General features: G+C 39.2%; 1 protein-coding gene across 5 annotated transcripts; it reads left to right on the top strand.

Annotated features, from left to right (window-relative positions):
• Positions 1-93: 93 nt before the first annotated feature.
• Positions 94-17277, top strand: THNSL1 (threonine synthase like 1). 5 transcript variants are annotated; one of them, XM_059841519.1, is made up of 3 exons: positions 94-116; positions 1751-1837; positions 2333-5683. In XM_059841519.1, the coding sequence occupies exon 3, from the start codon at positions 2387-2389 to the stop codon at positions 4610-4612; it is 2226 nt and encodes a 741-aa protein (XP_059697502.1). In that variant the 5' UTR covers positions 94-116; positions 1751-1837; positions 2333-2386; the 3' UTR covers positions 4613-5683. The 5 variants fall into 5 exon arrangements, 2 of the variants coding, with proteins under 2 accessions (XP_059697502.1, XP_059697511.1); XM_059841528.1 differs by having other exon boundaries at positions 102-116; positions 2330-5683; XR_009485767.1 differs by lacking the exons at positions 94-116; positions 2333-5683 and adding exons at positions 8425-8487; positions 14504-17277 and having other exon boundaries at positions 1745-1837.
• Positions 17278-22804: the final 5527 nt, after the last annotated feature.

The following is a 22804-nucleotide window of genomic DNA, read 5'->3' as shown; positions in this document are numbered from 1 at the left end:
GCCGCGCAGGCGCAGCTGCTGCCGGTACCGCGCGGCGCGGGGGGAGGCGGGGCGCGCCGGGCCGTTGGACTGCGCGTGCGCGGTACCTGTGGCAGCGGTAACGCCCGCCCCCGCCGGTACGTGCGCGCGCCGCGCTGAGGGTGCCGGGGGGCGGGGGTGGAACCCAGCCGGGACGAGAGGAATGGGGGTGGAACCCAGCCGGACAAGGGGAATGGGGGTGGAACCTAGCCGGACAAGGGGAGTGGGGTAGGGCAGGACAGCACAGGGCGAGTGGAGGTGGCAGCCCGCAGCCCGGGGCAGTGCTGGCCGGGAGGGTGGGTCCGGCCCGGTCCGGCCCGGCCCGGCCCGGTCCGGTCCGGTCCGGTCCGGTCCGGTCCGGTCCGTCCAGCTCCCGCCCTCCTCCCGTCCGCGCTTTGAGTCCTTCAGGGAGCGGCTGCAGGAGCTTGGTGCGGGGACTGGTCTCGTGTCTGTGCAAGTGGCAAGGCTCAGTTTTCACTAGAACACCTGTCACCCGCAGTGGTTGTTAAAATTGTGGGTCACGCCTAAAGATATATCGGTGCTGTCCACGTCTCTGTCGAGCTGAATAGCCAAAGCAAAATGTTACTAGAGGTATGGGTGTAAGCTCTGCCGCAACAACCCCACCCTTTTGGCATGGAGTTTGTATCTAAAGTGGGCTGGGTAGATCATTTGGCTGTTTCTACTGTTGAAGTTTTGCCAGTGGACAAAAAAGAATTTCAAAAAATGGGTTGCTTTCAATCCTTGTGGCCTGCTATCTAAATGTGCTTTATGTGGGTGAGTGCAAAACTCAAATTGATTTTAAACAATACCTATGGCCTAAATTCATAAGGCAGCCCATATGTTACACCCATTATCTGAGTAATGCACACCAACTGACTGCAGCTCAAAGTTAACCTGTAGTGGAGCAGGACATGGCAGGCTTGGTGTGGTTGGTGTGGTTTTCACTCCCTTAGTTCACACACACAATGCTTGAAGTGATTCTTATGTTCAAGAAATAAAGTCACTAAAATATACTGGTTTTGGGTTTATTTACTCTTGAATATAACTTTTTTACACAATGCAAGTTTAATATGGAGATCTCTTTCTGTCCCTAAAAAGAAAATATACATATTTATATATGCACTAGAGTGCTTACTATTGCAGTAGACTTTTAGAGCAATACTGGATATTACAATTACTCTTTGTAGTTTGTTTTTCCTTTTATTAAGGGTTTATAAAGGTTTCTAAAACTCTTTTTTTATTAAAGTTTTATAAAACCCTTATATTGCATCTACACAGAATGATCCCCTTATACTTCCCAAGGACTGAGGAAAAAACCTGGATAGGATTATATGCCCATCTCTCCTCTGAAATATGCCTTGTAATTACAGCATATTCTCCAGGTCACAGCACTCACTGCAAACACAGAGATTACTGTTTGCAAGCCAACTTTCCATAGAAGTGAGCAAATGCTCTTCCCCCTGCCCCCCTCACAGTTTTAGGGAGATTTTGAGTCTTTCCCCTTTTGCTCTAAACATCACAGACAAATCATGTGCTCCAATGAGTGCTGATATTGGTGTTTATTTCTCTAAGTAAACAAAGCACAGTGTTGGGAGTTTCTTACTTTGTTGAAAATCCATCCTTCTTAGTTACTTTTTTTGTTAGAGGGTCCTCACGATTTCTTTCTGTTTGTTTGTCTTTCTCTTTCTCCTCTTTCCATCCCCAAATTACATTCAATACAATTCCAGTATAGGAGTTCTTCAAAAATCCCTTGCTTGGTTTCCATCCCTTCAGAAGAGATTTGAATGCAACTCATCCAGCCTTGCTGTTGCACAAGACTGTGAGTTATCTGCATATTTAAGTGGGTCTTGCGTTTGCTTTTTTTAGGAGGAAAGGATTAAAAATAATCAGTTTCCTTGGGAGGTGGGGCAAATGCATATTTTGGTAACATTTTGATTACAAGAAGGTAACCAATATAATTGTTACTTTTAAATGTGTAGTTAAAAGCAAGTCTTCTAGAAGAAAAACAAATTGTTTCTTAATTCCTGTAAGCAATATTATTTGCGAACAGTATTGTAGCCTTAGGCTTGGATGTCTTTTTTTACCTTGAGGACATGGACTTTTTGATGTTGGGTTTGTCAGTGGAAACAAACTGGAACTAAGCAGGAGAGGGGAATGAGTCTTACTCTGAAAAATGCCTCCTTAGCACTGATGAGGTCATAGCTAGATTTATGTTTGATCTCTTGTTCTGAATTTTATATCCTTGAGGGCTTTTTCTTAGATATTTGCTGAAGGACTAGTTACTGTTTGTTTTTTTGTTTTCTTTCTGAAGCAGTTAAGTGGATTGTCAAGTTGTCTTGGAAAAAAACCCACAATAACTCATCAGAAGATGTTTCACGTTTTTCAATATCAACCTTTAAGACTAATAACCCAGAACAGTATTTCTAGCATGTGTTTAAAACTCATGCTTTCAAGACCTGTTGCATTTGCACAGATATGGAAGTCATGGTTCTCAAGTCATTCTCTTCTTGGAAAGAAAAATATTGTCCTGATGGGACCTCCAGGTGCTGGGAAAACAACGACTGGGAGAATAGTGGGCCAGAAACTGGATTGCCCTGTCATAGACATAGATGATGATGTCCTTGAAACAACCTGGAATATGAGTGTGTCAGAAAAACTGCAGGATGTTGGTTATGAGGAATTTCTAGAGGAGGAAGGAAAAGCCCTGTTGAAATTCTCAGCATCTGGAAGTGTAATTTCCCTTAGTGGATCCAATCCAATGCATGCTGCTGGCATGCAGCATATAAAGAAAAATGGAATAGTTGTATATCTGGATGTGCCCACAACAGTCATTATGAGCAGGCTGAAATCAAAGCAAATGGATCGTATCGTGGGACTGTCTCCTCGTATTTCTCTCAAAGATATACTTCAGTTTAGGAAGCAGTTCTACAAAAGGTGGTTTGACATCCGTGTTCTTTGTGGCGGGGATGTTGCAGCAGAGGTTGTAGCAGAAAAGGTACTTGATGCTGTGAAGAGATATCAAGACTCAGAACTGGAAACTTTCATTTCAACGAGGTCTAGTAGGTCTGGAAGGAGTAAGGAAGAAGACTCTAATAAATTATATTTCAGTGATGTTGTTATTCAGGGCTTAGCCCTTGATGGGGGACTCTTTGTTCCTGAGAGAGGACTTCCAAAATTCACTGCTGAAGAATGGCAAGGTCTGATAGAAGCAACTTACATTGAAAGAGCCCAGGTGATACTAGAAAGATGCATACATCCGGCTGATATTCCTGCTTCTAAGCTGGCAGAAATTATTGAAACTGCTTATGGAGAAAACTTTAGTTGTTCTAAAGTTGCCCCAGTTAGGCATCTGGCAGGCAATCAGTTCCTTCTTGAATTATTTCATGGACCAACAGCATCTTTTAAAGATTTTGCATTACAGTTGATGCCACATTTATTTGCCTACTGCATTCCCAGAAGCTGCAATTACTTGATTCTGGTAGCTACTTCTGGAGACACAGGGAGTGCTGTTCTAGATGGCTTTAGTCGTCTCCGTGACACTGACAAACAGAGAATTGCTCTGATGAATTTTTTTCCTGAGGATGGAGTAAGCCCAATTCAAAAATCACAAATGATTGGCTGTCAGAAGGAAAATGCTTGGTCAGTGGGTGTCAAATCAGATTTTGATTTTTGCCAGACAGCTATAAAGCAAATCTTTACTAATTCTGATTTTACTGGCTTTCTTACAGTAGAATATGGAACAGCTTTAGCTGCAGCAAACTCCATAAACTGGGCACGACTGCTTCCTCAGATAGTTTATCATGCCTCTGCATACCTTGATCTTGTTCATCAGGGTATTATTTCTTTTGGAAGCCCTGTAGATATTTGCATTCCTACGGGAAACTTTGGCAACATGTTAGCTGCTTTCTATGCTAAAATGATGGGAATTCCTATTAGAAAATGTATTTGTGCTTCCAATGAAAACAATGTTTTGACTGAATTCATAAGAACAGGTGTTTATGATTTGAGGGGAAGAAAATTAATTTCCAGTTTTTCACCAGCAGTAGATATTTTGAAGTCCTCCAATCTTGAGCGATACTTACACCTGATTGCTAATGAAGATGGACAACTGGTGACACAATTATTTAATCAGCTGGAAAATCAGGGCCACTTCCAGCTGCAGAAAGATCTACTTGGAAAGCTTCAGCAGGACTTAGTGGCTGGCTGGTGCTCTGATGAGGACTGTCTGGCTGCCATTCACTCTGTGTACAGTACTACAGGATATATTTTGGATACACACACAGCTGTTGCTAAAGTAGTTGCAGATCGATTACAAGATAGAACTTGCCCAATTATTATTTCATCTACAGCTCATTATTCTAAGTTTGCACCTGCTATCTTGAGGGCCTTGAGGATTGCAGAAATAAATCAGAATCCATTAAGTCAGCTTCACTTGCTGAGTTCTTACAGCGCTCTGCCTCCAATCCACTGGGGCCTATTGGAGACCCTAAAAAAGACAGGAAATGGGGATCACCGGGTCTGTGCTGCTGATATGAGTGTGCTGATGTCCCATATAGAAACCTTAATTCAAAATCATTTTATGAAAGTTTTTTGAGCAACTGATCCAATGTCCACAATTGAAATACCTTCTTAACAAGCTGCATGCTTTATGAAAGCCATCATTCATCTGGCCTGTGTCCAGTCCACAGCATATCTCACAGTTTTATATTCAGTTGTCAAGCTTTCAACAGTATTTGTAAGTAACATGTGTGAGATTTCTAGTGGCAGTGAAAGGTTGTGAATCTAGAGTGTAAAAAACTGGAATACCACTTTGAAAATCATGCACAGTAGAGATGCCTGCACTGCTGGCTCTCCTTGGCAGTGCTGAAGCATCCTCAACGGAAGGAGACAGATAATGAAGTCTGACCTTTCTGGAACTAATAGCTCTGGTTTTGTTGCAACAATGATGTGAACCTTTGGTCAGTGGATGTTTAATTAAACTTTAACTCATTTCACTTAGGGCACTGAAACATAATGATATAATGGTGTTCATATGTTACTAATGAGGGTTGATTTCACTACAAAGATTAAAATACCCTTGTATTGTTGAACCATTGAATTTTGTGATATATTACCTTCTTGTATAATGTTTTTTATGTATTGTGTTGCCAGTGTCTAAATATAAAAATCTGGTCATTTTGTTTTTATCACCCTTTTTTTTACAATTATTTTCCTGTGTCAAATAGAATACCTAATTCAATATTTTTAATATATTTGAAGTGCGTCTCTTCCTTCAATGTCTTGTAGTCTCTTTCCTAGACATTTTTTATTTGAACTTTCAACTTTAAAATCCTTTTTTAGTACCATAGAAGAATCTGATAGTGGTAACAGCTGTCTTCTTAAGTAAGAAACAGACTTCACCATTTATTTAGATATATTTTTTGTATTATGTTTTATCTTTGAGATCATATAGCTTTTCTTGTTCTAATTACTTAGGTTTTCATATTTTTCTTAAGTTAATTTCCTTGATGTTCTATTCTATTCAAGCTTTGCATGAATTAATGTAAGAAAGAAGCTTCCCAAATTACTTGGCATCTCATCAAGGAAAGTGAAGGATGAATTCCAGTCTGATAGCATCAGAAGTGTTCATTATGTAACCCAAAATACATCTGTGTGGTTTTGCTAATGACAGGCACTTTGCTAGGGTTTTTTTCCCTGAAGAAAAATTAGACTGGATTGTCCTAGGAGATCATGTGGTTATGGACAAATATATTCTGCTAATTGAAGATTATATTTCACAAGGATGTAAACTACATTTCATACTATGAGAAATGGTAAAATGATGTATTGAAAGGTTTGAGTGTCATGCAGTTAGAGGTAAAGAGCTAAGAGTCTTCAGATGTAAGGACATATAGCTATGAGAAGTTGTGTTTCCCACTAAGATTCAAATAATCTGGTAATTGATAACATTTTTTTGCCTCTTGAATAGGCAACATTTCTTACATGTCAAGATTCACTTGAGGCTTTGAACTGTTGTTGTATCTGACAGCTTCCTCTGTGTGCCTGCTTGTACTTTTTGCCACACTAGAAGCAAACAAGACTCCATCTAGCAAACTGTTTTAAAGAATTGTCATTTCTTCCAGCCGAAGGTAGAAGTCCCCAGCAGGATGTGCCTTTGCCACAGTGAATATGTATACAGTAGCATTAAATGTAGCTGGGAACAGGGGTGTGACACAGTAGCTTTCTAGATTCCCCCATTCTTAGATACTTTTTAAGGACCTTTCTAGTTCTTTGCTCAAACCTTATTAACTATTTCTGCAGTAATTTTGAAAAATAACTTTTTGTTTTTATGGAATTGTGAACAGACCAGGTTGGAAGTGACCTGAAAACATTGTCTGGACCAACCTTTTGTGACAAAGGGAGCCTAGATAAGATTATCTAGTCTTCTCTCTGGTTATGTTTTAAAAACTTGAAGCAATGGAGACCCTTCCACATCCCTGGGGATATTTTTCCAGTGATTGAGTGTTCTCACTGTAAAAATTTCTTTCTTATACTAAAATGAACCTTCTCCTGGTGCAACCTCCTCCTCTTCCCCCTTGTCATCTCCATATGGCTCCTTGTGAAGAGAGAGCCTCCAATCTTTTCCTAACCACCACTGAAGTATTAGACTACTGTGCTGAAGTGCCCACTGAACCTCCTGTAGTATGAAAAGATCTGACTCATTCAATGTCCTCATAGGGCAGGGGAGTTTTCATCATTTTCCAAATACATGGAAAAGACCATGATTATGTAATTTTAAAAAATCCAAGTCCTGTAAGACAAAGTTACATAAGCATATTGCCAAGAAAGGAGCGCTGCTTGTATCAGTGATAAGTGAGCATCCACCTTGTATTTCTGTATGTTTCAATCTGATTCTTACAGTAATTCCAAGTGGAAAATGTTTTAATACTTTCTCTGGACGTGTTCAGTACAAAACCAGAATTCTAAACCTTGAAAATAAAAACCCAAAACCAAACAAACCCAACTGCCTGGATTGAATTACTTTGACAGGGCTTGGTTTCAGCATAAGAACTCAGTGGAAATCCTGCTGTACATGGTTCCATGGGGCTTAATGCCACTTAAATCACAGGGCTGTTTGCCACAAACTGTTACAATACTTTATAGAAACATCTTCAAAGAGCTTGTTTTTGTAGAAAGCACCTGAAAGGGAAGAACTGAGATTCTAAACAAGATAAGACTAGAAGCCAACATCCTACCCTGAGATAACTCAGTGTTAGGTAAACTGGTCAGAGCTAAACTAGCCAGGGATTTATTTTGGCATGACTAAATTGTTTTAAAGTTCGTGGCAGTAGCCCAAGCATGGTTTGAATTTCTGGTCGCTGCTTTCCTATCACATGAGCCATTATAGCAGTTGATATAAACTAAATAAGTAAAAAAATGAGCACTTGTACTTAGGTAAGGGCTTTCACTCTGGAGCATACAATATTAATACATTTCTCAGAATGTCCAAAGGCTTTTACAATATAGTATTTACTAATTTAAAAAAATAATTAAATTTTGGACTTTCATTAACATCAGTAAACTATTTTCCTGCACTACATCTGTTTGTGGATTCTAGTAATGAATAGTATAAAATGCTGCAGTGTTGTGATCCTGGATGTACACAGTATTTGTGAGCTGGTGCTAATGCTGTGGTCTGGTAGCTGTGGTGTACAATCTTCTGTCCTGCAGGGCCTGTAGCAATGGAAAGGAAAAAAATTTCCTGCATGCTCAGAATAGCTGGCTGTGTGTACAGAGGATAGTGAGGGAAGCAATCCTCCTTTCTTCCTCGCCCAGATTTTCTTAGTGTCAGCGATATACTGTGGCTCAGCAAATCTTGGGCTACTGTTATGGTCCTTTTTTCCCCTACTGTCAGTATTATGAAAGATTCAAAAGACATTAAAGACTCAGCATAAGTGCCTTTTTTTTGGTCTTGTTGTTCAGTGTGCAGACACAGTGCACACTGAATGCTGTCATACATTATTTTCTATTAACTTCTTAAGGCAAAGTAGTGTGCCAATGGTACAGAAAAGCAAATCTATATTGTGCTGGTTAGTAAGATTCTTTAAGCCATTTAGGTTTGCTGTATACAGAGTTTGCTCCTGTTAGTCTAGCAGGATGTTACAATATCAATCAATAAAATCCTGGTTGACAGAGACTGTGAGGATGCAGAGCTACACATTTCCACTTGCTTTGTTGACCCAGAGTAATAGCATTGCTTTAGTTAAGCTGGTATTCTTCTGTATAGATAAATCTTTGCTGAACACTCCCTACTATATGAAAAACCTCAGGGACAAATTTAACAAATGTAAGGAGAAATACAACATCTATATTTACACTTTTTATTATAAGAATATTTATGTGGAAAATACTTTGTTTTGTTTACAGATGTACCAGGTGCTCATTACTTGCCTTTAGTCACAGCCCTTCTTGTCAGGGAGAAGACATGAGGTAAAGGATGAATAGAACATCAGAAGATAATTCTGTTTCCTTCATATTTTATGATATAAAAAGAATTGCTATTTACACTTTAGAGGTGATGAAATATTTTATCTGATGGAGCTCTACAGGGAAGATTCTTGTTGTTCAAAAGGTCCGCTTTGCTTTCAAGGACATCAAGAACAGATATTGCTATTAAGTATATCATATTTGGCATACCTGAAATACACATTACTCATTTGTATCCACTGTATTTTTTCCTAAATAAACACTGCAGGATTTATATAGCACTATAGCTCTTTGTTTGCAAATATGTTTGTAAATTCTTAACCAATCTGCTATAAAGAAAATCCATTAAAATAAGTGGTTTGCATTGCACCACAGACTTGCCCAGTGCTGCATGGAAAGCCTGTATTCTGAGGGTTAGTATGGAAGAGGAAATCTCCAACAGTTTAATGTTTCTTATTCATGTTTAGTTCTGTGGAGAGATGAGCTAGTTGTCTGTTAGCTGATGTGGAGCAACTTTGGTACACTTCTAATATTGTTTCAGGATCATGGGCTTAAAAGTTACTTGAATGGTTGAAACCACAATGAGCAGTTAATGTCAGAGAATTAATGTGAGTGGGCCATTGATTCTGAACATGTATTAGCAGCTTAAGGAGGATTTAAATGTCACTGTGTTTTTTCACAGCAGTTACAAATGTGTTCAGCTTGCTTATCAGACCTGTGAAACTGTTTCTTCAGATTTTTTCAGAATGTAGAAATCTAAAAGACAACTGTCTTGGTCTTGCTCTCCAACTTAGCTAAAACTTTCCAAGATCTCTCAGTGTGGACCAAGATCTAAGCTGTTTGCTCATTTTACTTGAAAAGACTTCATTTCCTGATAAGTGTTTAAGATGCTGTCTGGTCTCCTTCTTGGCAGTATAGGAAAATTATTCAGTAGAATTAAGGTAACACGTGATTTACTTGCATGTGTGTGATATTATAAAATTTAACCAAGGGGAGCAGCCACTGTGTTTTCCTTGCACAACACAGGAACACATTTTTCATAAAAAGTGTATCTCAAGTTTCACAAATCAGTTACATAGCACAGATATTGTTACTCTAGCATTTTATTTAGATATTTTGTCACTGGTATTTGGAATAGACTTAGATTTTAAAATAGTTCCTTTTATTGTTAGAGTTGTTGTTATAGAAACATGGAGGGTATCACCCTGAGATTTAAAATTCATCATGTCAATAATTGAGTCAAACCTGAAAGAACTCAAAATATAAATTGGAAAGAAAAGACTGAACAGATTTGTTATGTAAGTTCACACAGGATTTGGCTCTTAACCATGAGTTTATTAAGAACATAGGAGGAAATAAAGTAATGACTGTTCAAATCTCCAGATGCCACAAAACTTAAATACTAAGGAGCCACTTAATCAGAGCAAGATTAATTGCTTGCTTAGGAGCTGTAAGCACTTTGCATTTCACTCTGGCCTAAAGCAGACCTGTGTTTTTAGGAGGATAGCGGTTTGAGAACATACTTAGCAAGTTGAAATATTTGTGATAGGAAATGCTGACTTTGAATGGTTTCTGGAGATGATGTGCATTCTCAACTGAGCATGAAATTTCAGCGTGCCTTGTGGCCAAAAGGACCATGGAGATCCTGAGGTTAGAAATGGGAATACTGCCAGGGAAGAAATACTGCTGTCTGTATTTAGCTTTGGTGTAAGCTTTTGGAAGAATATTATGCTCAATTTCAGTAGTCACGATTTTCAGTAATGCTGGGAAGCTGGACAGAAAAGTCATGAGAGCAATAGAAGAGAGACTCAAAACCCAGAATCTGATTAGTTTATGAAAGAAGAAACAGCCTAGATGAACCATCTTTGGAGAAAATAAAGAGCTAATCCACCTAGCAGAGGAAGAGTGATCCAGCAAGTCTAAGCAAAAGGACATGTTACAAAAAGAGATAAAAGTACGTAGCAGAACAGTAAAGGCATCCCTAGTCTGGACATATTAGACAATTTCCTGAAAAAATGTGATTTGATAGAAAGAGGACTAATTCAGACAAGTCAGACCCATGTTACAAAAGAGGTCAAACCAAACAATCACAAGTTGTGTTTGGCTGCCCCAGGAGTAACTTGCCTTTAACAAAAGCATGAACAGCATTTCACAGAGATTTCAGAGATAGAGATTATGAACTAATTTCAGTTCTGCTGTGGTCTGATCAGTACACAGAGCAAAATAGGCTACTGGATATGTTTAGCCTTGTTCTTTCTGTCTCTAGAGAATTGCAAATGGGCTACTAATGCATATCCTGACTTGACTCATGGCTATTAGGATATGGCTCATTAGTTTTAAATTTCATTATACAATACGCCTTGTGATGGTTTGGGCTATATATACTTGCATTATGAAAATGAGGTGAACAGCACAGGAGGAAAGTGTCTGGGTAAATGTCAGCTCTATTGAATGTAGCTAATTATTGTTTATTTTCTCAAGCTTTTAAAAGTTGGAGATCTTTTGAAATTTATTAGATGCTTTTGGGCCCCTTTTTTCTCAGCTTTTACAAGCAACCTGCAATCCAATGGCCATTTAAAATTCATTTTCAGCTCATAGTAAGACTTATATGACAAATGGAAAAATCCAATGGTTCCTTTTTATAGTTAAACTTGAACTTTTATATACCAATTAAAGCTTAGAGAAGGTAAAACGTACTAATAGGTACTGCTCTAGCAACATATCTTGATTTAAATGTATTTTTTCATTACATTTTAAACTAATTCACTAAATTATATCTAAATAGAGCAGGCATTTAGTGGACTTGTTTTCTAAGTATATGTGGCAATCTGATTCTATTTAAAATGCTAATAAATGCATCCCATCTCCTAATGAAACTAGTGCTCTCTGCATAATTAATTAGCATTTAATACAGATGAGCCATATTCACAGTATTTTTCTACCAGAAAGGTTAATAAAAGAATTTGATGCAGTTTTGAAACACCACAAGAGCGGCTTATTTCTGTGAAACCATTTTTTTTGCAAGTAAAATTTTAGTGAAATTTACCTGGAATCATTGTTCCATACAGCTTTTATCCACAAGGTGGCATTCCTAACAGGAGTTTGATAGACATGGTCCCTTGCAGTTTTTGAAGAGCTCTGAGAGGCAGTCATAAGCATTTGTAATATTATATGAGCTTTTTATGATTTCATTTTTATAAAGTGTAATTAAGAGTAATTTAAGAAACCTTATTTATAATTAGGTAAATACTCATTGATGTGTGGAGTATCCAGAAATACAAAATGGTTTCAGGTTACAAAACAGCATATTCATTCATGGCATTATATGCTACTAGACACTTTTCAACTGTAAAGCTGGAATCAATTTTGCTTTAGTGAAAGAGTATAAAATAATAATTTAAAAATTCTTTAAGTTAAGAGCATGAATAATACCATGGTCTTGTATGCAAGCCCCAGTGTTTGGTGTTTTCAACATGATGCAGCATATGGAGCTTGTAGTGAGTTCTGTGTTAAGGAAGGGCAGATAACAGTGTTAATGGGGAAAAGCAGTATAAATCATCTGTAGGGGATGATTTTTCATAGTTTAATGTTACAATGACCAAGCAACTTATTTTCATATGCCTGTCATCCAGGTTGTTAACGGAGCCAGCGAGCAGCTCTGCTTTTCTTCAGGCTTTATATCTTTTTCAGCTTCTTGTAGTCTTTGTATGCTAAATTCAAATACCTCGTTACTCTTTTTCTTTAAATACAAGCATGAAGGAAATAGAATATAATCTGCTAAACCAATACAAGTGCACTAGATTTTATATAGCAGGGATGTGCATATTATACTTTTCTTCCCCATGGTTAAGGTCCTGATCTTACTTTGCTTTTTTGCTGATTCTGTAAGATCAGACCTTAGCTAAATAATCATTTATATTTCCATTCTAGCTGGTGCCCTACTTGCATTTTGGTTTGCAAAAAAAAGGCCTAACCGAAGGTTTGTGCTGAAGCTGTAATCCAATGTAAATTGTGGAATTTTTTCCAAGTCTATTTTGAGGCAACAAAAAGGAATATGCGTTGTTTGGTTTTTGATTTATTGTTTTGTAATAGCAAAACTTCTGTGGAGTCTTTTTCTAATGCATGTGTACATTTGCTGCTAATCCCTCTGCTCCCTGTGCTGACCCCCACTGATGCCTCAGACCTCTGGGTTTGGTTCCTTTCACTTAACACAGCTGAAAGGACAGAGCAGTGGCTGCACCATGGCTGACACTAATGACAGTCTTTGCTGAGGTAGTGGGCACTCTTCTGACATTAAGCAGATGTTCTTTTCCCTAACATTCTGTTGTACGTCTATCATCTCTCAAAGATGGCTCTGCAAAACAGAATATGAATTCCTGTTCACTGAAAGGAACTGTCAGTCAGAAAACCCCACTTTCAGAATGATCAAGCTGGTAGAACCTACGTGCTGGTTGAATCTGGCAACAAGGACTCTAGAGGCAAACCTTCTGAGTTGGTAGTATCTCATGCTGACTGCCAGTAAAATTTGAGGGCCTGAACATCTCCCACATGCTGCAAATTTTAAAGAAATGTGGTGAAAATTACTATTTCCAGGATGTGGAAATGGCCAGACAAAGAAAGTTATACATAATAATTATGAAGTGTTAATGAGGAAGTAATTGATTTATTGTTGTTGCCTTTCAGCTTAAGCTACACACTGAATTTTCTTTTTAGTAGTTGGGCATAGCACTAGGTGAGTAAATGAGGGCAACATTCCTCTGAGAAGAGCAATAAATCTGTCCCACAGAGGAGGTTTACATATAGGAAAAACAAATGTACAAAAAAAAAACAAATGGAAAGAAACATTCTCTGCTGTAGTGGCTGCCACGTGGAAAGGGCTTATGGTCCATAGATAGAACTGTACACAGCTGTGCAAGGGAACAGGTCGGTCAAGGTAAGGGCAGGGTTCAGGGTGCCCAAACTTGCTGTAATGTGTAGGGTGTGATGGACATCACCAGAAGAAATCAGTAGTCTGGAGCATCGCTGATGTTGCTTCTGGGACATCTCATGATGTTGGATGAGAAGGATATGTACTCCAACTCTCAGAAACGGGGGTTGCTGAATTGTCCTTTTGCCTAAGGGTTAGGCAAAAGGACAATCTCAGTTATATGACAGTGACTGTAAGTTCACATAACCCAGCACTTGCAGGTAACACTGTCAGAAAAACCAGCTGTACTGACTGCAGACAGATAATAGTCCTGATACTTCATGATGGATCTGCAAATTGCTTTGATAGTACAAAGCACGTCAGGGGCTAATTTGATGCAGTTTATTGTTTGCAAGAGGTGGATTATAAATGTTTGGAATTGCATCTTATGTAACTGCTGCTGGATAAGCATACGTAAAAGTGTGAACTGGGAAAGGAAAATGTGATACTGGGAACTGTAACCACAATATTATCACTTCCCATATGTAACAAACTCATGCCTAGGGCAAGGAAGCACAATTACTGACAGAAGCTGTGTTTGCTCATGCAGGTGATTTATTGTTCTAAGTGATTTATCACTCTGGCTAACATTTTTTGATGAAAGACTTTTCTGGAATAATTGTACTACAAAGGAAATTTGGAATTGTTTACCTTCAATAGATGACCAGATCTGCCTATTAAAAATGTTACATTTATAAAGTACTTTCATGTGGGTTTTAAACTGGTGGAAGACAAAGGGTCAAGGTTTGCTTCCCCAATTTAGTCACATAATTTCTTTCAGTCTCTCCCTTTCACTTTGTCAGTCTCAGAAATCTACAACTACACATGTGAGAAACTTATCAGAGACTTAAATATTTAATGTACTTCCAAATTGTATTATTTTACTTTATCTGTTATCAAAAGCATATGCTGGGTTCTCTGAATTTATATTGGGCGCCAATGATACACTGATGATTTCTGAAAATGTAAAAACTGTTCACACTTCCTTTACAACAGGAAAAAAGATGTTACATTTTCAAACTGTTAAAACTTGCTTTTATGTCCTGATTTCAGGAGGTGTGCAGCACCTGAATTGCCAACACCTTGTTCTTTGTGCTCCTAGGTCACTGATGGTAAAATTCTTACTTTCTTATGCATTTATTACTGTGAAAAGAGATAGTTATAAGACCAGGTCCCTTCCTTCTCCAAGGGATCTGAGTGCAAAACAGAGTTATCCATTGTGTTACTTTGGCCTGACACTAGACTTACTTTTAGTAAAGACAAATCAAACCTAATACTCAGTCAACCACTGTTCAAAATGCAGAGTGATGAAGCTGAGCCAGAAGGCATTGAGTGCAACATGAGCTTTTCATCACTGTATGGAGCCAGTATAAAAGCTAGTTGAAAACTACTTCACAAACTACTAAGATGTCCCAATATCAAACAAATTGTTACTCATTTCTGCAGGGCGCAGCTGACAGCTGATGGAAGAAATATAAATCACTTTTTAAAAAATCTGTCCAAAATAAAATTTGCCTTCTGTGAGAACTTAGCTTATTGTGCTAAGCCTCAGGGTGAAGAGTGGATCTCCCATTCCCCATGGTGGTGGCTCTTCAGTCACTTCAGGGGCAGCAGAAGCATCATCTTCATTTGTGAGGTCTTCTTCCCTTGTATTAATTGCATGATCTGCTTCATAAATCAACTTACATTTAAATGGAACAGCTTAAAAGTAATTGTGCAGCTGAGCAACTGATGACTTATTGTGCCTTATGGCTACTGTGGCTGTGTGGGTAAGGACCAAAAAGACAAAAATTGGTCTCTTTAACCTCCAGTGTCCCTTAACTCTCCTCCAATGAGATTCCTGTCACTTTAATTTAAGAAATATTTTGTTCAGCTTATGAAAGCAATTCTATGATGCATTTGTCTCCAGTTCCCCAGAAACAATGGCCCAGTCCTGTGTTCCTAAATTCCCTACTGTACATTGCCTTTCCTTTTTTCCTTTTTTGATAGCTGTATTAAATGTTGTTAGGGATGATGCTGTGTGTAGATCTGGTTTTAGAGGATAGACAGATGAAATAAGCAACATTTGGAGTGTCATTGAGACCACTTCACTAATTTTTTTTTGTTTGCAAAGCAGATGTCTCTGTTATGCACTCAAATTCTTCACTGTCACCCATTATCATAAAGTCATTTTAGCATAACTTGTTTTTAATTCTCTAAGCCTTTTCATGGGACATTTTAAAATCAGTCTTTGTAGGATAAATTTCTCTTTATATTACAACTCAAAATACCAGAATCTTAAAAATAATCTTGTAATAAGCATTTTGTAGTTAATGTAATTAAGCTCCTTTCAGGCTGGTACTTGGAATGCAAATCAAGAGTTTTATTTCCCTTTTGGAATCAGGTACCCTTTGAAATGTTCATGCTGAAGTTCTGTAAACAGTGTTATCATTCTGTGTTGTGACACTGTGTTGTCACTGTATTTATTTCAGCAGAATTTTAAAAACTGCCATGAGTTCTGACTGGAAGGAAAAGTGTATGTATGCAACAATTTTCAGTGGAAAGGAAAACCAGAAGCCATTATTTTGTTATTATAACTTAAGAGGAAAAGAGGTGCATATATATGATTGTGAGGATATTTGATAAATATACATCTTCCTCAGAAAGTTTGAAAGTGGTGATTTTTGCAAGATTTCAAATTGATTAGGGGATTCTGTTTTTTTTCCTCCACCTTACTCCTATCCAAATTCACAAAATGATACAAAAATTTTTAAAATCAGACTTCACTTTGTCGAAAGTAAAAAATGAGGGGAAAGAGTAGCAAAATCAGATCCAGTGAATACTCAGGAGCTGGACACAAATCTGCTGAGTGTCTGTAAATTAAAACACAAGATTGAAATTCTGACCCTTTAAACAATTCCTTTAACCATGGCCACGACTAAGGCTTCCTAGCCTTAATATCTTACAATAATAGTGGAGAAAGTGGAGCTGTGGTTTTCTTGAGAGATTTCTGTAAAAGCCTGCTGCAGTGAGGGTACCAGGAAAATAGCTATTTGGAGGGGGATGGGGCTGAGAGGAGTGGTTCTACTTTTTGTCTGCTGATAATTCTGGGCTAAAAGAGGAAGAAAGAATTAAAATTTTTATTTAAACTTTTTTATTCAAAAATTGTTTTTAACATGGAATGAGGATTTATGGTTTAGCAGTCTAGCTGAAGTTGTATGATTTTATATATATGCACATGTATATATAATGTACATGCCTACAGATTGTATATGTATTTCAGTTTGTTGTGTGCAAGGAATATCATGCTTGCTGGATCAATGTGAGAGATCTTAACTGGTGCATCTCAGATCATGTGTTGAAAGAAATGTGCATCCCAGTGAAGAAGAAATCCCTGTGGCTACCACTCTGCTGCATCATCACGTCCAGATGGGATCTGTTGTCCTTCCTACTCAAAGCCAGTTTGATGTCACAGAGGGACCACACGACTTCCCTGAGCTCTGCTGTCAGGTTCACGGCTTCTGCAGCCCAGGGCTCAGCTGGCCTTGACCCTGGGCTGGTTTTGTGCAGCTCTGTTGCCTGACCTTGGTTCACTGTCACTGAGGAAGCCGTCACTGAGCTCTGAGAGTCTGTAAACTGAAACTGTGCAAGATAAGAAAAGTAAAAACAAGCAGAACTGAATGCGCTGAGCTGGAAATTGTCTTGGGGACTGGGAACAAATAATGACATGGAATCTAAAAATCTAAGGGAGAAAGCAAAGGCTTAGAAAATGGCACCTCTGCAACTGTGAGGACTTGTACTGATTTACTGGGGTATTTTGACATGAATGAAAGACATTTCTTATTAAAGTGTGCAACATCAATAAAAAGCAACAGAAACCACTTCATATGCTTTTCTTTTCCCTCTTCCCTTTTCCTTTTCCATATGGATCCTCATCTCATCAGTTCCCTCATGACCTGTCTGAAGGATGCTTCTCTGATCAGCCTCTGGTCAAAAGTGCCTCTTGATGTCTTTTACTGTTCTCTTTTCACTCCGTGAATCATACAACCCCCAAGGCACACTTGGCATGTGGTACTGTTCTCTCACTGCTCTTGACCCCAATGTCCACATTGGCATGATGTGGTGGCCCTGGAGTGGCTGCAGTGACCAGCCAGCCCTCTGGCCACCCACAGGTGTCCAGCTTGGCATCAGGGCTGGAGGAGGAAGAGCGACATTCTTAGCCCTGATTTGAGTGTCTGGGGCTGGGATAGGGACTGGGGATGCAAAATACTCTGCGCTATTGCTTATACAAGCCAGGTGAAAATAACTCTGGTTTCCAATCACAGCAGTCATCAGTCACTGCTGGGCCCTGGCAGAGGTTCCCCACCTTGCTGTCACAGCCAAAGTCACCAGCTGTCTCCAGAAGCACACTACATTTATGCATGGTAGACTCTCTGGTGCCTTCATAACCTTCTGATTAAAGAAATCATCTCATTTTGGGAATGTCATTTTGGGAGTAGCCTTTATAGGCTTCATGTTTGGATGTACTATTTGTATAGATGGCATTGATATGCAGCCAAAGCCTTACTGAACTTCTGTTGGTTTTCACTTGGTCTGGACATGGAAGAAATATGTGTGTGGCTTCTGGCATGTGCTCTGCAACTCCTCAGACCAAAGTGGAGATGCTGCATCTCCTTGTCACTCGTGTCCTTTAGACCAGGCCCCTTTCTACCAGCACCGTGTTTCTTGATGCCAGTTTCTTCATCTCACTTCTGATGCCAGGTAATTAAGCAAGCAGAAGGGCACTAGACAAAACAGACAACCTGGGCAATTTAAGCTGGACTGAAAGTATACCTTGATTCCATATGTTTTAATCTGAGGAGTTTTTGTTTGGTTTGGTTTGTTATTTGTTGATTGTTTTATTTGTTTGTTTTTAAATGAAGGTGCTAACATAAAATGTTTGGCAGTTTAGCTGTCCCCGAAATGTCAGTTCTGAGGACCAGATTTGGAATGGGATTTATGTCTAATTTTGTTAGAGTATCCATTTTGGCATACAGTGGAAGTTACATCTACTTCACTAGTTGCAATCAGACCAATCAATACCAATCACATTTTTATTATATCCACATTATGTGGATTTCAGCTGTAGGTTTAAATGCATGAACAATGCCTGCTATTTGCCAACTGACATTTAAAGAAAAACCTTGGAGGTTGGAAAATAGTAACATTCAAGGAAATTGGAGATATAATTTTGTACTTAAAGTGGTGAAGAAATTCCTTCTGTGTATTTTTAACTAAAGAGAGGAATAAACAAGTGATGGAGAATCAACCAAGAGGCAGAGGCAGAAGACAGGGAAGTGGTTGTAGTGGTAAGAAGGAAGTTCATAACTCATTAATGTAGGGGAATTATTTAAAGATATTAATGGTGTGGTGTACAAGGGAAGTGCTATAGCTTTCTAGAGCTTTGGCAAAATTTCAGATGTGAGTACAATGGCTACGAATAAATGGAAGTTTTTTCATTGAGTTGATAATTAAACAAAAAACAGGGTGGGGAAGCTGTAAAAAGGAGCTTCTTTTATCTGGAAAAAAAACTACAGTCATGTTGAAAGCTGTTTATCACAGAGAAAGATATTACCTCAATCTGGCCTATAAACTTTGTACTTGGATGAATTTCTATACAATAAAAACCCCATGAATGTTAACTCCAAAGTAGCAGTGAGACATGATACTATTGAGAGGTCTCCAAAACTACAAAGTGTGAACAAGATATAGACAAAATATAAAAACATACCCAGTGAACTAAACTGCCCATATGGTTAAATCACTTGGGAACCTGGAGAAGTAGAATGTTGTACACCAGAAAGAAACAAAGGTGCTCAGGAATAAAAAGCTTCCTGGTCACACTGTGAGCTTCTGCTGTGTAGAAACTGCTGCTGCCCAAACTCCTCTAAGGAAACCAGTCTCTGCTGTAAGCTGAAGGCAGAAATGTTATTGCATGGTATACAATAGCATTTACCTTTGGGCACTTGCTAAAGAGGCAAAAGATACATTTTGGAGAGAGACTCACAGCAGTCTATCAACTGGAAAATAAATTATCATCTCCTGCAGCCCACTCCATTATACCCCTCTGCCCTTAGCTGCCTCCTTTGAACTTGGATTCACTACATTTCCAGGCACATCTGAGCTTAGAAAACATATTATGTAGCACAAGGGAGAGCAGGTGGTCCTGTGCAGCCCTGTTTGTGTTCTGCCTAATCTGAAAGATTGGCTTTTGGAGGAGGGGCAGGGATCTGGGGGCAATATATGCAATTCATCATCACTCTTTTCACTGACTGTGAGAAACTGCTACACCTGCTGCTCTGCTTCAGATGGGCTTTGAAATACTGGCAGGCTGAAGGACATAGGAGTTTTTCTTTCATGATAACAAAAATAAGCACTTTGTTCTGGTATCTGTAAAGCTAAGGCAGTTTCCTACAAGCAGCGATAATTCGAGAGCAGTTTCTAGCTTGCAACTGATACATAAACAAGGGTATTTTTAGAAGTGCTGGTTGTTTTTATTATTAAAAAAAGGAAAGAAAAAAAAGAAAATCACTGCTAATTTTCAGTTTGCTGAGTCTTTTAAAATATAATTTCCAAAAGAAACACTTTTAATTATCAGGCAGAATGGAAATAACTCTTTGCTGTGAGACAAAATCAGCAATGCTTAGTATAGCATGACTGCTAGAAATCATCGTGCTCTCAGAAGGAGTCTGAGTGCCTTTATGCCACAAAAAGTTCCAACACTGTTCATCTGTGAACCATAACCCAGAATATTGATGCAAAGCAAATGCCCACTGATGTACACAACCTGTCCAAGGGGAATCAGAGTGTGTTAGAGGACTGGCATGATGCCTAAAACCAAACTGCTGGTATGGCTGCCCTGATGGGAAAAAAAGACCCAATACAGAGTAGCTCAGAGTCTATGTTGGAAGTTGAAAGCTGTGAGTGCATTTTCTGTGTTTGCCAGGCACTTTTAGAGAAAACTGGGAAAATTCACTCCTGATTCATTGAAGGTCTTCACAAATCTGCAGATGCCAGGCCTGAGTCTGAGGTGCAGGAGAAGCCATGTGCCACCTGTGTGACTGTTGTAGCAGCAAAACTAATGTGGCCTCCCCGGTGCGGAAATTGGGGAACTTGGCTGCCCTGCTGAGGGTGTCACGCCCGGGGCAAGCACAGGGCTCTGGGTCCTGCTTTCCAGGTCTGCCTGCCCCATCCCATCCTGCCTGCCCCATCCTGTCCTGGCCCACTGGGTGACAGTGTCTATCCAAACACCCACCCCACCACCCACTGACCAACCCATCCATTCATTCACAGAGCATACCATACACCTTTCCTTCAACTCCTTTAATCTCACCTTGCACTGGGTCATCCAACTGCCCTCTTCCCTTGCTGCAATACCACAGCTGCCTGGTCCACTCCCTGCAGTGAGTGGTTTTACCTGCACTGCTGAGAGCCTTGGGGCTAATTTGGGCATTTAGGGAAGGCAATAACAGATAGGCTAACTGTACATATAGATAAGGTAATATTTTATCTAGGAAAAAAAAAAAAAAAAAAGAAATACGGTTTCCAAACAGCATTTAAAAATGGATTGCAAGAAGAAGCTGAACATCTCTTGCAAATAATAAAAATTAAAAATTGTCCATTGTAAATACAACATGTAACTTCATTGAAGTTCATTTATTTAAGCAGGTTATGAGTTATTTTAGCTTTGTTCATCACCTGGCTATGTGACTGACTGTGTAACATTAGCATCTACATCTGTGTGGGAGAAATATTACTGTCGTGTGAAGACAACGACCCTGGAATTTCAGAAAAAAAGGGTTTAATTAAATGTTGGATTTTACTTTATGGCAACTCTGCAACCTGATTCATTTCAAGTGAATCACAGAAGTGCCATGGAGTCCAGTGGGAGCAAGATTAGATTATTGCAAAATGCAGGCTTAAAATTAATTATATATTTATTAGCTTTAAAACAATTATCCATGACATTTCCTCTTAACCTTTTCACTATGTTTTACACAGCCTAAAATAGCTACCCATGAAGTGGCTCTAAATGTGAACATGAACAGGACATCATGCTTTCCAAAACAATTAAAATTCTCGTTCACTCTTTCCATCTCCATCATGCTTGCTGAGTGTAATGAAGCTGAAAGACAACAAGGGACATGGTCACTGGAAATACTTGTCAAGTCTGTGATTGAAGCTACTGAAGTTCCCTATTAATATGGCACATGAAAACTTAGCTGAAGAAATGCTACAGTTCCAAAGTCAAACATTCAGCTACAAGAAAATAACCAAGTCATACCTTCCAAGGCAACCTTCACTCAATTTCCCTATATATACCCCTCATAATATAGTATTTCATTACCTCATCACAGAAGAGTTACTCCTGAAATTTCCTCCTAATACCTTCTGTAGGAGCGTCTAGGGGTAGGACGGTCGGGACGGATGGAGACAAGAGACATCTGAAGCCAGGTTGTGGAACTTGCAGTTTATTGCAAAGGGCCTGGGTGCAGGGGCCCTGCTTGGAGCTACCAGCCACAGCTCGGAGCAGGCCCAAGAGAGGAGAGGGGTAGAGAGGATGAGAGGGTAAGAGAGTAAGGGAGTAAGAGCATAAGGGAGTAAAAAGGTAAGAGCGCGAGGTTCCCGTTTCAATACAATGAATCTGCTTCTGCGTTGAATATTCTAATTCTCACTAACCAATCTAGCACAATACACAAGTCCTATAGCATTTACATACAGCCTACAAGAATCATTACATTACCATACTGTGTTACATTTTAAACCCTAAAAACTCCTCTTTGGATCCCTTCTGCTAAGCTAGTAGGGTCTGCTCTGACCCTTGGACCTGTCTGCAAGCAGAGGGTATTGTTTCATCAAAAGGTGATTACCTTCAGCAGGCCACACCTTTGTTTTCCAGTTGTTCAGTAACTAAGGTATCTCAAAGCTTGCTTTCATTTCAATCTCGCTTATAGTTTCTATATTCTCAAAATCTTTTGCCAGACAATCATATTTATAAGGCTTTCCTGTTTCATCTTCCCCAACACCTTCTCTGAGCATATCTGTGTCTTTGTAGCCCTATGAGCTGGGTCTTCATTTCTTCCAGAGATTATTGTCTTAGAACTTAGCAGACAGAGATTTGATCTAAAGTACTGATTTCCTGAAGTTTCAAAGTTAACCTGGCATGACTACCTTGACTGAAGAGAGCTGTGGGCAGCCCACAGAGGAGAGAGGAGCCCCAGGGTCTCTTTGTCCCACCCAGTACTCCTTATATTTTACTAGAAGTACAGTTCACTGATCAACCAAAGAAAAAGCTCTTTGCCCAGCTGGAAAGCTCATCCGTGCTAGCTGAGCATT

Source organism: Haemorhous mexicanus, chromosome 1 (genome assembly GCF_027477595.1).
Source record: "Haemorhous mexicanus isolate bHaeMex1 chromosome 1, bHaeMex1.pri, whole genome shotgun sequence".
In the NCBI taxonomy this organism is placed as follows: Eukaryota; Metazoa; Chordata; class Aves; order Passeriformes; family Fringillidae; genus Haemorhous; species Haemorhous mexicanus.
This window is presented reverse-complemented; position numbering and strand designations above follow the sequence as displayed.

Coding starts and splice junctions, on each gene's coding strand:
- THNSL1 (XM_059841519.1), top strand. CDS start 2,387: ATGTTTCACGTTTTTCAATATCAACCTTTAAGACTAATAACCCAGAAC.